The sequence below is a fragment of the Monomorium pharaonis genome, chromosome 1, assembly GCF_013373865.1.
Source record: "Monomorium pharaonis isolate MP-MQ-018 chromosome 1, ASM1337386v2, whole genome shotgun sequence".
Lineage (NCBI taxonomy): Eukaryota > Metazoa > Arthropoda > Insecta > Hymenoptera > Formicidae > Monomorium > Monomorium pharaonis.
In genome coordinates this window covers 3,280,291-3,295,169 of record NC_050467.1, presented here as the reverse complement: position 1 = coordinate 3,295,169, position 14,879 = coordinate 3,280,291, and the positions used below count along the sequence as shown (strand labels likewise).

The window sequence follows — 14,879 nt, the reverse complement described above, 5'->3', positions numbered from 1 at the left end:
TAGATTTTTTGTTATAATTTTCACACAAATAAAAACGTTTTAAAATGAAGAAAAAAATCGAATATGTTAATAGTAGATCAGCTATATCGCATAATTATATTTTTACCATTTTTCTTAGGGTAAAGATATCCAAGATATATTTTCAATTAAGAACAGAATCTAAATTATTTACTACTCAAAATGTACGCATCACGCACAGAGAATACGATCTAATTTGCATTTACACATTCTCGCGAGATACCGCTCGATTTGCAATAACACAACGAAATCAATTTCGACCTGCAAAAGAGAATATTTTAATCGGTAAGTATCACCTATTTACTTGCGTACGTGATGACTAACAGACTAAAGAATTGTTATGTGCTTGAAGCGTTTATAAACCCTCTAATATTTCTCGTAAATTTTTATTGCTATAGCTTTTTAAACCTCAATAACTAAACAACAACATGTATATATTGTTTGTAAAACTTTACATATTTAATAATTCCTTTAGCACTATACTAACTGTAATAAATTGGAGATATTGGGATATTTACTAAATCTAATACGTTTTATAAATTATTCAGCAGATTCCCTCGTCTGATTAAGAATAATGCTCGATAATATTAATTATATAAAAAAGAAATGACACTGTTTCATATTTACAATCACATTAACAAGTAACATTACATAATTAATATCTGCAGTATAAGTTATGCAATGTATAACATTAACAAGAAAGCTTCGTATGACAATACTAATACAAATAAAATTTTTAATCTACAAAAGCATAACTGTAAATGTATATACTTAAAACATATTAGTCCGTATTTCTTTTCCAAAATTTAAATACGAAATAATAAGAATGACATGAAATTGTTGTACTTTATCAGCTTTTAGTGGCCCTCAAAAATATCTCTCTGAAAAATATCTTTATCACAATCACATGTGTGTATCAAAAATTATACTGCACTCGCGTTACAAAAAAAATCAGTAAAAATTTTGATTAATAAAGTCGCGACTGATATGTTCAAAAAATATTCATATGATTAATAATTATTGTCAATTACTTCTTCTAAGATCGATGAGATTATAGATTATTTAAATTCCATTTATTCATATTATTACTGGTTAGAAGATAAAATTAATATTGCAGAATATTGTCACTGCATTAGACAATAATATTAATCGTATGACAGCTCCAGAGAAAAAAAAAAACAAAATGGGAAAATGAACAGGAAATCTGACCCTTCACAGCATGCAAGAATAAATAAAAGAATAGCAAAAATTCAAGATGCGACGTGTACATGAAACAGTTTTCAAACAAATCCTATATTAGATCGTTAACGTCAGTCGATTCTTCTGTGTTCTAGGAAGAACCTACGTCCAAGGAGATCGACGACGATGTCTCGGTTCCGCAAGGGGACAATGATAAAAATACGCCGGCCTCGTGGCGCAGAAACAACACCGAGATAATTAGTCCCGAAACGAACAATTGCGTCGTGAATTCGCGTGCTCCCGTCGATTGTCAGAAGATTAAAAGCACAAAAGACGCGTCTGATGAGACAACGTGGAAGGATCGTCAACGCACGGATGATGACATCCTGGAGAATCAGAGGAAAAACAGCAAGAACGAAATTAACGCCAAGCTCAACAATCAGGAGCAGAGTATCGAGGTCGAGCGCAAGGATGAGAAGGAGCGAAAAGGCGTTCGCAGGATCGACCTAAAGGCGTACGGTTTCGAGAACGAGTTCTTCTCGGATCAGAGGAAGCCTATCCGGCAACAGAGGATGGTGAACAGACTGGACTTGAGCTCCTTCGGCTATCAAGACGGCATACGTCGCGCTCACTCCAACAATCAACTGGACCAGCCGTTGCGGAACAACGAGAAATCAAATCTGACAAGAAGCGCGGGATACAAAGGATACCTGATCGACACGCCGAGATCACTCGGCTTCAAGGGTTTCGCGAACAGCACGAGGGGACTCAATGAGTTGCGGGACGACGTCGAGGATGCGAACTCACGACTGACGTCCGCCAAGTCGATGCCGAACGTCGCCGAGGACGTGTGCTATCACGCGAATCCGGTTTACGTGAACGACACGCAGGACAACCTGACCGCCAACAATCTACTGGACCTCACGGAGGAAAGGGCGACGACAGAGGAACGCGACGCGAGCGTCGAGGACGACATTTCGCTGCTGAACGATTACGACGAGATCTCGTCCGACGTTGACAGATCTTTCGAGGATATATATATTAGGACCAAGGCTCAGTCTGGGGAAAAGGACGAGGAGTTGCGGGTGATGCCCTCGGTGAAAAGACTCGCGGAAGTGTTCGGCAGCCGACAGACTTCCGAATTAGCGACTGCCATGCCCGCAAAAGTAATCAGAGCTTCGGTAACTAATGAAATAGCCACTTCATTTAATTACAGATTTCAGTTTACAGATTTGATTTCGGATTGATATCGAATCTCGGTACATTTATTTGGATCAAGAATGATAAGTCGATAATTCGTGAAAAATAGAAGAGTTGGTGGCTAAATGAATTTATTTCAGAAATAAATAAATTTTTGAGTAAAATATGTATAAGTAAAAATATATCCGAATTTATTTGAATATGAATTCGGAGATTTAAAGGAAGACTTACAAACCATGATCTGGCTTTATTCTTGCTTTGAATACTTCATTTAAGTTTGCTCAACATATAAGTTTGTCGTTAATTAAAAGTTATTAAACTGAATTGTAATGCGGTCTCAAAAGGTTAACGAGGGTTAACGTTACATATTAGATAAATTAATAGTATTATTTGAATAATATTATTCATTCACGATACAAACTATTTTTAGTCTCAAAAGTTTTAAAATTAATGTAGACATAATCTATAGACATTATGTATATAAAATACAATAATTTGTAAAATTTTTTCAAGTCAAATTTTTGTTTTGCAGGTGGCAAAAGTAGATGATGTCAAGGACAGATCGTCCACCCCCGAGGTCCAGATAGTCGAAACGCCCAGACAGATGCACAGTTTGACGGCCAGATCTATCTCGAAGGAATTTCGCGAAGGATTACGTCAAATGCCCGGTAAATTAACATCCCCGCCGGTCAGCCGGTCGCTGATAGAAGAGCGGCCGACAAATCGAACGGAAGTCGTGCGATCGAAACAGGAAGACAACGACATCGCCGTCATTTCACCCGGCAAGCTCAAATCGAATATTATATTTTGGGAGCAAATGCAGAAAAAAAGTTAAATAGTATTTTTTCCCCGCAAATGCCTAATAATCATTGTGACATTTTGTTTGCGAAACGGATATGAAAAATCACGGTCGTGAAATCAATTTTGTATATATAAGAAAAGATTGGAAATTGCACCGGAAGTATATCGCTAAGGAAATCACGACTCGAGCCTATACGATAAAATCAAATCAAGTTAATTTGAATAATTATGTAATGTAAATACGACAAAGATGATAATTATTGCTGCTTAATGGTAAAAAGTAGTTATTAGACTTACAATGATAAATCATTTTAAGTCAAGCATTTATCATTGATTTCGTCGCGATTAATTATTTTGTACATTTGTAAATGATTTTGTATATGTAGGATTTTGCGCATTTTCGAATCAAATGGAAATGTACAACTATAATTTCACGCAAAATCGAGTCAAACATTACATTTTAAGGACAGTATTTAAAAAAGAACTTATTTGCTACTTAATTACGAGTTAAATTTGAATTCTTAAAATTGTCAGCGTTGCTATCCTTGCGAGCGGCAAGAATATGTTAATGTCTGCATCGAAAAATAATAGTTTAAAAAGTTCCTTAAATTGATTTTGAAATGTTGTATATTAATAAAAGCAGATAAAGAGAAAAGATAAATTTTTCGCTGCGAGTGATAACAGAAAGATAGCTTTATATAGAAGTATAATGAAATTCGTGCCAAATGGCATCGCGATGTGACACGTTGATAGCCAAAGAAAATGTTTCGAATATCGTATTCGAGACGAGAGACCAGGTTAACCATTTCTGCCTTAATTTACAAGAACGTTACGTTTCCAAAAAATGTAATTTTAAAAAAGATTATTGACAGTAATAAGTACAAATTAATTAAACAATAATTTTTTAAACGTGTACATATTATTAAATTTTATATAACTGTTTTGTAAAATTGAAACCAATTCTAATTTCTTTAACAAGAACACAGTTAATAATTACAATTATTATATTACAAAGAATAAAAAAAAAAGTTAACCCAGAATGTTGCCAATCGAAAAGATTCATAATGTACTATAATGTAATATAATTTAAAATTTTGCGATTAAGTTTTGTATATTATTACAAATGTATAAACAATGTTCACTGTAATTAAATAAATAAATTATCAAGAAAGAAAAAATACTATCGTTACTTTATGGGTAATAGAATTTTAACTTTCGAAATTGGAAAGATGTGGAAGATTTTATAATAAAAAATTACAATAAAAATAATTGTAACAATTGTATGAAAGTGTAACAAAGCTTGACGAGAAATCTTGTCAAAGAATTTTGTCTCAAGTTTATTGTAACTGAAAACAGTAGAATTAATAATAATACCAAAATGTAATATAGAAGAAAGAATATACAAAATGTATTCATAAACAATACTTTACACATAACAATGTATTTTAGAGATTATATTATAAAATCCTGATATATAAAAATATCGAGATCGCGACAGTTTGCAAATTATAAACTGTCAAAATTGGGCAATGTTGCATAGAATTAATTATACCGTAATTATCGTAAATCATTCTTTTACTTTAATTTGATTTTCACAATTCAGATAACACTAATTTTTGCTAAACAGCCGATGGGTTTTATTTTCCGATTTTTTATAACTATTTAAAATTTAACCGTTTTTTTTTATCATTGATAAACTTACGGCAATTTGATTTTCGCATATACAAGTAATAAAGAAAACAAAACAAAATTATCCACATAAAAATGAGTCATTCATAATCAATTTCTTGTTACCAATAACGTAATGAAAATATATATGTCCTACTTGCATTAGCCTTCGCATAATTGACCAAACCTTGTGACATATATGATTGACCAAACCTCGTGACATTGATTGATGAGATTTCATGGCATTTTGTGTAATACTCCGGACATTAATCATACGCGCGCATCGCACGCGACAGAAGAGGAAATACGGAAAAGATACAATTCCACGAAGCTGATTCACATGGCACTTACAATTTATCCAGTAGAATTCGTAATGACGGAAGAAGTTTTAAAATTATTCGTAGTAAAATTCATAATTTTAAAGAAGCAAATTTCAGATAATACACAGAAAAAAAATTAGAATTAATTCGACAATCATTGTTTCATATATATAAGCAACAATATAAAATCTCTAAAAAGTTCGATTAGCTTGAATTTCAGCCAAATAATATATTTTATTTCAATATTATAATAATCATTTAAGAGCACGATGTGTGATTCTTTTATTAACAATAACATTAAAAGATTCTAATTCTTTGAAGATATTGTTATTTTTACTCAATATTTTTTCCTCTCAATTCAATGGAAATTATTATTGAATAACAAAACATATTTCTCTTGATGAAAATATATAAAATTCTTTGTGAGAGCAAATTACATCAGTTCAAAATTATCAAATCCTTCAGAATTTATTTCTTTGGTTACATATGTGAGGCAATGATTTAAAGCTAATTTTTTTTTTATGTAAGAAAATTAACTACACCCCTCTTCGTGCAAGATAATAATTTATCTTCTGCCGTATTCCCGCGACGCAACGCGCGAAATAAACGAAATTTATCCAATGCGCGTTACATATAATGCTACAGCTGATATATCGCGACGGAAATGAGTATTTCAAATTTAATCGTTTTCTTGGAAACTTATTGATTTTCACTTTCCTCCGCCCCTCCCCTCTCCCGGGGGCGGAAGGATAGCCCGTGTCTCGATATTCGAATATTCGAATCGACCTTCCGCCGCGCATTCCACCTAACCTAACTGACCTCGAGTGTTTTTCCTCCCTCGGGAGATTGTCGAGAGCGTCGAGGTGTCGCGGGCCATTGTCGCGCAATCTTTTTCGGGTGAGAATCGAGAAAGCAAACTCACGTCACACGTCGGTCGCTTCATGTTGTCGTCCCCGATGTGCGCGTCTCGCGCGCGTTCGACGACGACGTTCCTTGCCGTCAGCCACGGCGCCGTAGACGCAGAACCCTCCGTCATGACTCGCCACGTTACGCCGCTTCGTGTCCCATGCCGTTTCGGAATGTCGACCGTGTCGACCCGGGGACGATCCTCGCAACCGCGATCACGACCAACATGACGCCTCCTCCCGTTGTCTCACATGTTTCAATCCGTCATTCGCGCCCGTCGACCACCGTAACGACTGCACGCTCTCGTCTGCACTTCCGCCCCCGGGCCACCGTTCTCGTACGCGCCGTCGTGTTGCACCTTCTGCACTCGAATCTTGACGGACCCGCGTTTAATGCGCGTTCAAAGGGAAAAGGATAAACGAAAGGATGAGAAAATTTGTGTGATTTCAATGCAATCTATCTTTTTATCTATTTCTTTATTCTATTTTTTCAAAATATCCAAATAGTAATGTAGAAATAGTACAAAAAATACATATTTTTTCTATTTATATATTTATATAAATAAATAAATATAATTATATATATATATATACTGTCTTATATATATTTATACATATGTACAGCATGTATTTGTATGAATAAATAGTAATGTAGAAATAGTATAGAAAAATATATATTTCTTTTATTTATATATTTATATAAATATATATATATATATATATATATATATATACTGTCTTTTATATATTTATACATATGTACAACATGTGTTTGTATGAATATATAATATTGTCCTTAAGATATAAAATGTTTCAAAGTATATATCTATTATATTTTTATTAAAAATAAATTTTACTCTAAGTTACAGTAATGAAATTACATTGCGATATCATGCCCGAAATGGGACACTCGTCTAATTTAAATATTGTTATTGACAATATAAATTGTTATATATTAATATATTTATAAAATATGTTAGAGATGTACGAGTTTGATTTAAATCAAATCGAATCAAATAAGATGCGATTCAATTCGGATTTGAACCACTATGATTCAAATCTGAATTAATTAAAAATTTTTAATCTGAGGGATTGGAACATAAATCACGTACAAGATGTTTATAAAGTCTATATATCCCTACCTTCTATATTAGGAAAACGATTTAAAATCATAAAAAGTCACAAAATACGCATTCGATTATTTTAAAAAGCTTCTCTTAGAGCAAAGGTAGCTTCTTAAAATAATTATGAACATGTATTCCACGGTTTTCATAATTTTGAATCATTTCTAGAATATATTAGATCGACCTTATATTGGCAAAGTTACGAAATTATTTAAAATGACTTCATATTATTCATATTATTTTCCTTACAAAATAGGAATTTTTTATGATTACTTATTAATATTCAACCTAACAATAATGATATTATTAATTAAAAGTTATGCGTTAACGATTCAATTCAATTTCATTCGATTTGATTTGAATAAAATTTTGTCGATTCGAGTCAATTTATACGCAATATTAAGCACTCTTGCATATATATCTCTATAAAATATATTCATATATATATATATATTCTTAGATATAAAATTTTTTTTAGATTTATTAAATAAATGCTCAAAATAAATGTTTTATTATAAAGAATAGTTTTAAATGTAGAAATTATTAAAAAATAAATCGTAAAATAATTTTTTACTAAAGAAAAATATTATTCGATTCATTAAAAATCGAATTGTATTTAATTATTACGAAAAAATGTCATAGAGTAATGAAATAAGAAATTTATCATTTTGCAAAACCATAAAAAGAATAATTGCCGTTTAGCATCCATCAATTACTTGCAAACTCACAGAGATGTAAATAATATTCTAATAATTTGTAGTTCTAATATGATAAAGTGGTATTGTGTACATCAATCGAGCATTGTGCATTATTTGATAATGGAATATGTAATTATCAACCACAGTTGAAATTCGAGATACCAGTGTATCTAGAATACTCGTGTGTTTCACACATTTCTCATATATTCTTCGCACTTCATCGTACACCATTTGAACTGCATAAATTAAGCAACAGCGGATTTCTAATTCCTCTATATCACCGTAAATCAATATACCATCTGCAAGAAAAACGATGCCTTTTTTATAATCTGTTACGGCAAAAATCAATTCGGATCAGAAAGGTTTGCTTCACAAATAAAAATTTGTATATGACGTGCACATTATCATAGATAATTTGTATATTAATAAATTTGGTAAAATTTTAGAAAATAACTTTTGTCCATTAAATCAATAAATAAAAATAGGTAGCGCAATAGATGTCTTGTGTTAAGTATTAGTTGTACTCTAAAGTATTAGTTGTATTCTAAATTTAATATAAATTTACGACTTGGTATTGCAATAATTACATATTGTATCAGAAGAATATTTTATTTATATCCATTAATTATAAAATTCAAAATGGAATATCGTATCAGAAACAAATTATCTACCGTTCGTAAAAAATGACTTAACGATAAATATATATTTTACTTTTCAAAAGAGCATGGAGATGGTCAGTATAATGAATAGCCTTAAACTGAAGAAGAACTTGAGAGGCACTGTAATCAATCAACAACGTAGACGTCTTCACTGGCTCTTCCGGACTGATTGGAAAGTAAGTTCGTAGATCACTTATCAATAGCTTGGCCTTAGTATATAGGCGAACTGAAAGAAAGTTTAATAGAATTATATAAGAACAATCTGTAAAATATTATTTAAACGATTTTGTTACAAATCATATCACAACTGTATAACTCATTACACATTTCACAAATGTATCCTGCATGATAGAAATTTATTTAATGTTTAGCAGTATTGTCTTACAATTGTTAATCTTCTATAGAATAACTCAAATCTGATGTCACAAGACACGGTAGATTATTTTGTAATAAATATTTATATTTAAATATCTCTAAACGCAATAACTTCAAATATCTTACTTAATATTCTATCAAGATATACGTATGAAAGCACATTTTAAAATATTTTGTCACTTATAAACCTGTAATATTAAATAAATAATGAGGCAATATTGTAATAGTAATTACTTCTTTTTTGTTGAAATATTACTTCATCTTGATAAGAGTCAAATTTAAAAAGCATTTTTGTCAATTTATTTGCATTGTACCCAGATGCTCTTACGCAATTTATAAAGGAACCTGTAAGACAACAAAATCTTAACATTCATATATATATATTTTTTTTTTTATTGCAGAGAGAACTTTCTCTCTTTGGAAAAAAAACACGAAAAAATTGATCTTAAATTATTCAAATATTATAAAGAGAACTAATCTCTATATAATAAAGAATTTTTCTCATAGATATTCTTTTAATTTTACATACCATTATATGTCTTCTTTAAAGTTTTTCCAACATTTTGTAAGATAATATATCTTTCTTTTAAATATGGAAGGGTAATTTCATCGTCACCTCGAAAAATATATTCAAACTCAATTGATCCAATATTCATGTAATAATTAGGATCCCAAATTGATTTACCATCCTATTTCAAGAATCATTCATTATTATGTATTTTAAAAATTATATTAAAAACGGAACTACAAAGATATAATGTTATACTTGTTTAAATAACGTTATACTAAGTGTAATGATATTAGAAATATCAGATTTATTCTACAATGCAGAAAATGTTTATTTATAAATATTTATAAAATTCATAAATTTTATAAAATAATAAATGTTATGCTCACATCAATAGCTCTTTTAATGGCCGAGCACAATGCCCAGAACCCAGTATACTTGTTAACTGTCCATTGTCTAATACTGTTTGGAATCAAAAGTGAAAAATTTAACGTATGCAATACAAATAGCCAATCAGCGTTCCTGATGTCGAAGAAAGAAGGATAAAGTCCGGGTAATTGTCGTATAAAAGTAGTACCCAATACTATAGAATGCTGATTACACAACATAAAATCTATTACCTATTATAAAACGTAATGTTCTATAAAATTTATCTTATATAATACAAACTTAAATCAATTGCGAAATTTTATTCAAAATAAATTAAATTTTTCATGAGTAAATTTTTAGAAATCGTGGATTGTTTCAAATTTGTAATAAAAATAAAGAAAATCAAACCTCCTCTGCTAATTTGTTCACTCCATTTTTATCGATGATCACATTTTTCGCTCTTTTAACGACACTTCTTTCTTTCGATCTTAAAATCGTAAAGAAAGACATAGCCATAACGTAATATTGAATCTACTGTTCCAAACTGTTAACTGTGACTACTATTTCGACCGCGATTGCCTCTCACAACTGCGATAGAAAATAAATACAATATAAGAGATCTTTATTTACACGAAAAAATTCGTCATTTGCGTTATGCTGTATTATATAGTTTATTTTCAAAAGTTGTTCTAACAGAATATTCTTTTGCGTACATTTTTCTTATAAAAATATAATACTAAGCAATATTAAATTGGCCAGTAATTATTACTTATTTTAATTAAAGTTACTAAACAGCAATGATTTTAATACTTAAAATAAGTATTAATTATTGGTCAATTTAACACTGTCCTAGTATTGTATAAGGGTTCTTTATATATATGTTTTGAAATTTTTACCTCTGCTCCCTTTTTTCTAATATATAATTACATATATTATTTAAAAAAATAGATCTACTTTCTTATTTCTCATATTTATATCTTTTATTAAATAAATTCAAATATATAAACTTGTTTTTAAACAATAAATTATGCAGATATATATGCATGCAATGAAAAGAGTAATTAAAATTTAAAACAACAAAAAATCATCACACAATCTGGAAATAGTTAATAATATACAAATAATGGTATGAAACACAACCTAATTTTTAATAACTTATTAAATTTATTTGATCAAACAAGTGAAAGAAAATACAACAGAATTTGCATGCATAAACGACATTACGAGATATTTAGTTTTGTATGTATATCATCATGAATTCAAATATGCAGTAAAAAAATCAAATTAATATATTTTAAATTAACGATAAATAGTATATTTCAAACTTACATATAAATACATTATGATTAGAATTAAAAGAATTACGTAAGTATTGTTTCTCTGTGTGTAATGTATGTAATGTAGTGTGGAGTTTAACCTATGTAATCAAATATTAGATATGTACGTGTTAATTATGATATTTAATATTTTAAGTTATGCTATCAAATTAGAAACAAATTAGAAATAAAAAATTTCGTAGTTATATCCTAAATTTACAATTTAGGTACAATTAGTAGAAACTTTAAAAGTCAGTAGAACAATTTGCATTTCGAAATAAATTCTAAGAACTTAAAAATGACAGATTTTTAATAATATATGAAATTAAGAATATTAATATTAACACACACACACTTTCTCTCTCTCTCTCTCTCTCTCTCTCTCTGATCCTTTTTTCGATTTTATTAGATAAATTTATCTTTTATTTAATCTGAATATATATTAAATATTATATCGATTAATAAGCTCCACTTTTCATATATGAAAGAAAGATACATACATATATAAAGAAAGATACATAATTTATATAAAAAGTAATATACAAATATGTAAAAGATAATAAAGTTGTAAGTTAAGGATTATTAATTGAAACAGAGATTTAGAACGGTTTGCCGAAACAGTTCCTAAACCGAAAGGAGCTGTGCCCGGATTTGGTCTACCGGGATGGAAGATGATGCCTTTGGAGCATAAGATACCCATGATACCTGCTCCGAAGGGTGCTTACAATTTCACACGACGGAAAGTAGGAAAGAAATTATGGGAACCGAAATTGGAGTTTGATTTAAGCGATCCTTATTGTCATGAAGCTAAATTCCCTTATGAACCCCTGCACGACAAGCATCTACTCGAGTTCTTCTCCAGACAGATAAATCTAAAATCTTTACTGAAAGCCGACCTAATTACAGACGACATGGACGTAAAATGTTCGTTGCGTGATTACAATACATACAGAAAATACTTAAGACAAGTACACGCTGATCGTATAAAGAGGGAATTGAGAAAAAGAAACCGTTTGTTCGTTGAGAGGAGAGCTCTACATTTCGCTGAAGACCAGGCGCGCAAGGAAACAGAAAGGTATAATTCGTAATTAATAAAAAAAAAATTCTAATTTTAAAAAATTAGAAGATTTCTTCACTACAAGAAAGAAATGTAAATGTTACATCCTAAATACTTTTTATCTTTCAGTATTCTTTCCTTGCACATATACTTAAAAAAATCCTTGGTAAACGTGTAAAATGTATTTAGTAATAATATTGTTTTAAATATTTAGTTATTATAAACAATAATATAACAAAACATTGGTAATAATTACAAACATTTCCTTATATTTACATTACTTTGTTATAATATTAAAATCTTATATTTAGTTGAAACTATTCAAAGGCTTTGATAAAATAGTTTCAACTAAACGTAAGGTAATTGTAACAAAATATTCATAATTATACCAAATGTTTTATTATTATTATTATTATTATTATTATTATATTCGTTTGTAGTAACCAAATATCTCAAATATCATTACTAAATGCATCTCACGAGGATTTCTTTCAGTGTACATATATTATTATTGATATAATTTTTCTTACAAATTTAGATTGAAAGAAAGAGAGAAGTTGTCCAGCGAGAGACAACTTCTCGTGCAGCAACGATTACTACAGGAAGATTTAAAAATTCGGAAGTTGAAAGAACGAGCATTCAGAACAACTCAAAGATTGAAATTATTAAAGCTTATTAGGCAAGAGGAACAACGACTAATAAACATTAAACATGAAGAGAAAAGCGAGCAGATTCGGCAGAAATGCAAAATTGCGACGAAAATTGCCCGACATAAAGTGATCGATACACTGATGGACTGGAAGAAGAAGGACAAGGCGCGAAAGAAAGGCATGGAAAAGAGACTAATAGATATTGAACAACAAAAGAAGAAGAACATGGAAGAAAGGTACATATCCCATAAATGTATTTAAATAGAAAACAAAATTAACGTATATAATGAATTAAAATTTAGCTTAATAATTCTCTAAGTAGATAAAATAATTCGAAAAGATTGTACATTGGCTAATTTTAGATGGAGGAAAAAGCAGCAGTTCCAAGAAGAAGATATTGCGAAACAAGAAATGTTGTTACAGTGCATAGACGCACGCCGTCAAAGATTCATAGAGGCTTACAATAACAAAATAAATGAAGAAGCTACCAAAATGAAAAGTAATATGCTAGGAGAAAAGATTGAAAAAAATAGTGCTACAGTTTTAATAATAGAATTCTCAATTATAAATTTGAATAATCGTATGAATGAAAGATTCAGTCTTAATCTAATGTAATTTTGTGCAGGACTTTTGGACAACGCAAAACTATTTACAAATTGTTACATGAAAAGGCATCTACTAGGTGGGAGAAAAGTCATTTGCTGCAAAAAATACTTTAAAAACAATACGGTAATTGGATTTTGAATAATAACTAATGTCTTTTATATTAAATTTCTTTTCGTTGTTACAGAACAAAAATATGAAGAAAAAATAACTCACAAAATTCGATGAATTCTTCATCAAAATCCATAAAACGAAAGAAATACAAAGTATGAAGGTGATACTTTCAATTTATATCGTACATTTTTATACTTTAATAAAAATTACTATTTCAAATGACACAGATTAACGCAAGTGGTGCCAGAACGTAACACAAAAATTGAAATAGCAGACTAAAACAATATGGACCAATCGTTAGTGAAAACAGATTAGTAAAAAAAATAAATTTTTTAAATATTCATTGCGAAACAAAATTTAAATAAAAATTGTGTCAACGAAAACAGGAATAGTCAATGCTATGTGCAAAATCAATATTAGAAAACAAATGTCACGTAAAGAATAATAAACAATATATAATACGTAAAATTTTATTAAAAATACTGGAAAGTACATTGAGTTATGGGCAAAATATTTAGCAATGTTACGTAAAAATAATACAAAATAAGAATTATTATATTTACCTCAATAGCCTTTTTAATAGCAGCGCATAATGCTAGATCACCTATCAACTTTCCACTCCGGTTGACCTTTTGAAGTCCAAAGTGAATAATTCAATGTGTTCAAGACAAACACCCTCTGGTCCACCGCTCTGGGATCATTTTTGAGAGGGATGAAATTCGGTTGACAATCGCACATAATTATGACATTATTGAAGTTGTCAATGTTGTAATTGTGAACCATATAATTTATCACTTACGAAAGTATTAAAATCTCATTTAACATTTTTCTAAGGTGCCGATTTGATCACTTGGTTGCTCATTTTTACTTCGATTTGACTGCAGTGTCACGTTGGCGATCTAACGATATTATGTTATGTTTTGCTTATCGTTTCAAACCATTGCAAATACCATCACCTCAACAAGTCTTACGATCGCAACAGAAAATAAACATGACACGAAAATACAAAGTTTTTACAGCATGCGGAAATTTGTTATTTACATTATCGCGTTTTACGTCGAAATTGATATTGCTAATAACCAGTATTGTTCGTTTTAACTGAAGTAACATTAACTTTTATATTTATCTAATAATTTCTATGTAATTACTTATTGAAAACAATTGTGGAATATTAGTCTGAAATGAGATGTAGCTACGGGAGCGGCATTTGTAATTGATAATCTTAAGTTCAATTCTTCATTTCATATACACACACTTAAAATAATTTTCGTCAATTAAAAGCCTTTGACAGATATTTTCCTGACCTCTTATACAT

The 14,879-nt window shown here is 29.9% G+C and overlaps 4 protein-coding genes across 10 annotated transcripts in view; 2 read left to right on the top strand and 2 right to left on the bottom strand.

Annotated features, from left to right (window-relative positions):
• Nucleotides 1-4,299, top strand: part of LOC105834785 — a 39,062-nt gene extending 34,763 nt beyond the window's left edge. The window contains exons 15-16 of one of the 2 annotated variants that reach the window (XM_036282803.1): nt 1,353-2,363; nt 2,930-4,299. In XM_036282803.1, coding sequence (XP_036138696.1) covers nt 1,353-2,363; nt 2,930-3,232 — 1,314 coding nt within the window. In that variant the 3' untranslated portion in view covers nt 3,233-4,299. Of the gene's footprint in view, nt 1-1,352; nt 2,379-2,929 lie in introns of both variants that reach the window. The other variant, XM_036282802.1, reaches the window with a different exon arrangement.
• The window catches only part of LOC105836241 (uncharacterized MFS-type transporter C09D4.1), a 56,936-nt gene extending 50,576 nt beyond the window's left edge, over nt 1-6,360 (bottom strand). For 2 of the 3 annotated variants that reach the window (XM_036282835.1, XM_036282854.1), the window contains exon 1: nt 6,109-6,360. In XM_036282835.1, coding sequence (XP_036138728.1) covers nt 6,109-6,222 — 114 coding nt within the window. In that variant the 5' untranslated portion in view covers nt 6,223-6,360. The remainder of the gene's footprint in view (nt 1-6,108) is intronic. The other variant, XM_036282849.1, reaches the window with a different exon arrangement.
• Nucleotides 6,361-7,861: 1,501 nt separating this feature from the next.
• LOC114254863 (queuosine salvage protein) lies at nt 7,862-14,165 on the bottom strand. Its single transcript, XM_036282861.1, has 7 exons — nt 14,128-14,165; nt 10,233-10,412; nt 9,845-10,075; nt 9,477-9,636; nt 9,182-9,292; nt 8,625-8,798; nt 7,862-8,212 (listed from the first exon to the last, which is right to left on the bottom strand). Exons 2-7 carry the CDS (start codon nt 10,338-10,340, stop codon nt 7,962-7,964), a joined length of 1,035 nt encoding a protein of 344 aa, XP_036138754.1. The 5' UTR covers nt 10,341-10,412; nt 14,128-14,165; the 3' UTR covers nt 7,862-7,961.
• On the top strand, nt 8,635-14,126 carry LOC105834780 (fibrous sheath-interacting protein 2). Of its 4 annotated transcripts, none has more exons than XR_004962200.1 (7): nt 8,635-8,748; nt 11,736-12,215; nt 12,736-13,083; nt 13,210-13,346; nt 13,473-13,576; nt 13,638-13,716; nt 13,792-14,126. XR_004962200.1 is itself a non-coding variant. In XM_012677487.3 (6 exons), exons 2-6 carry the CDS (start codon nt 11,812-11,814, stop codon nt 13,659-13,661), a joined length of 1,017 nt encoding a protein of 338 aa, XP_012532941.1. In that variant the 5' UTR covers nt 8,635-8,748; nt 11,736-11,811; the 3' UTR covers nt 13,662-14,126. The 4 variants fall into 4 exon arrangements, 2 of the variants coding, with proteins under 2 accessions (XP_012532941.1, XP_036138764.1); XR_004962199.1 differs by having other exon boundaries at nt 13,638-13,724; XM_012677487.3 differs by having other exon boundaries at nt 13,638-14,126.
• Nucleotides 14,166-14,879: the final 714 nt, after the last annotated feature.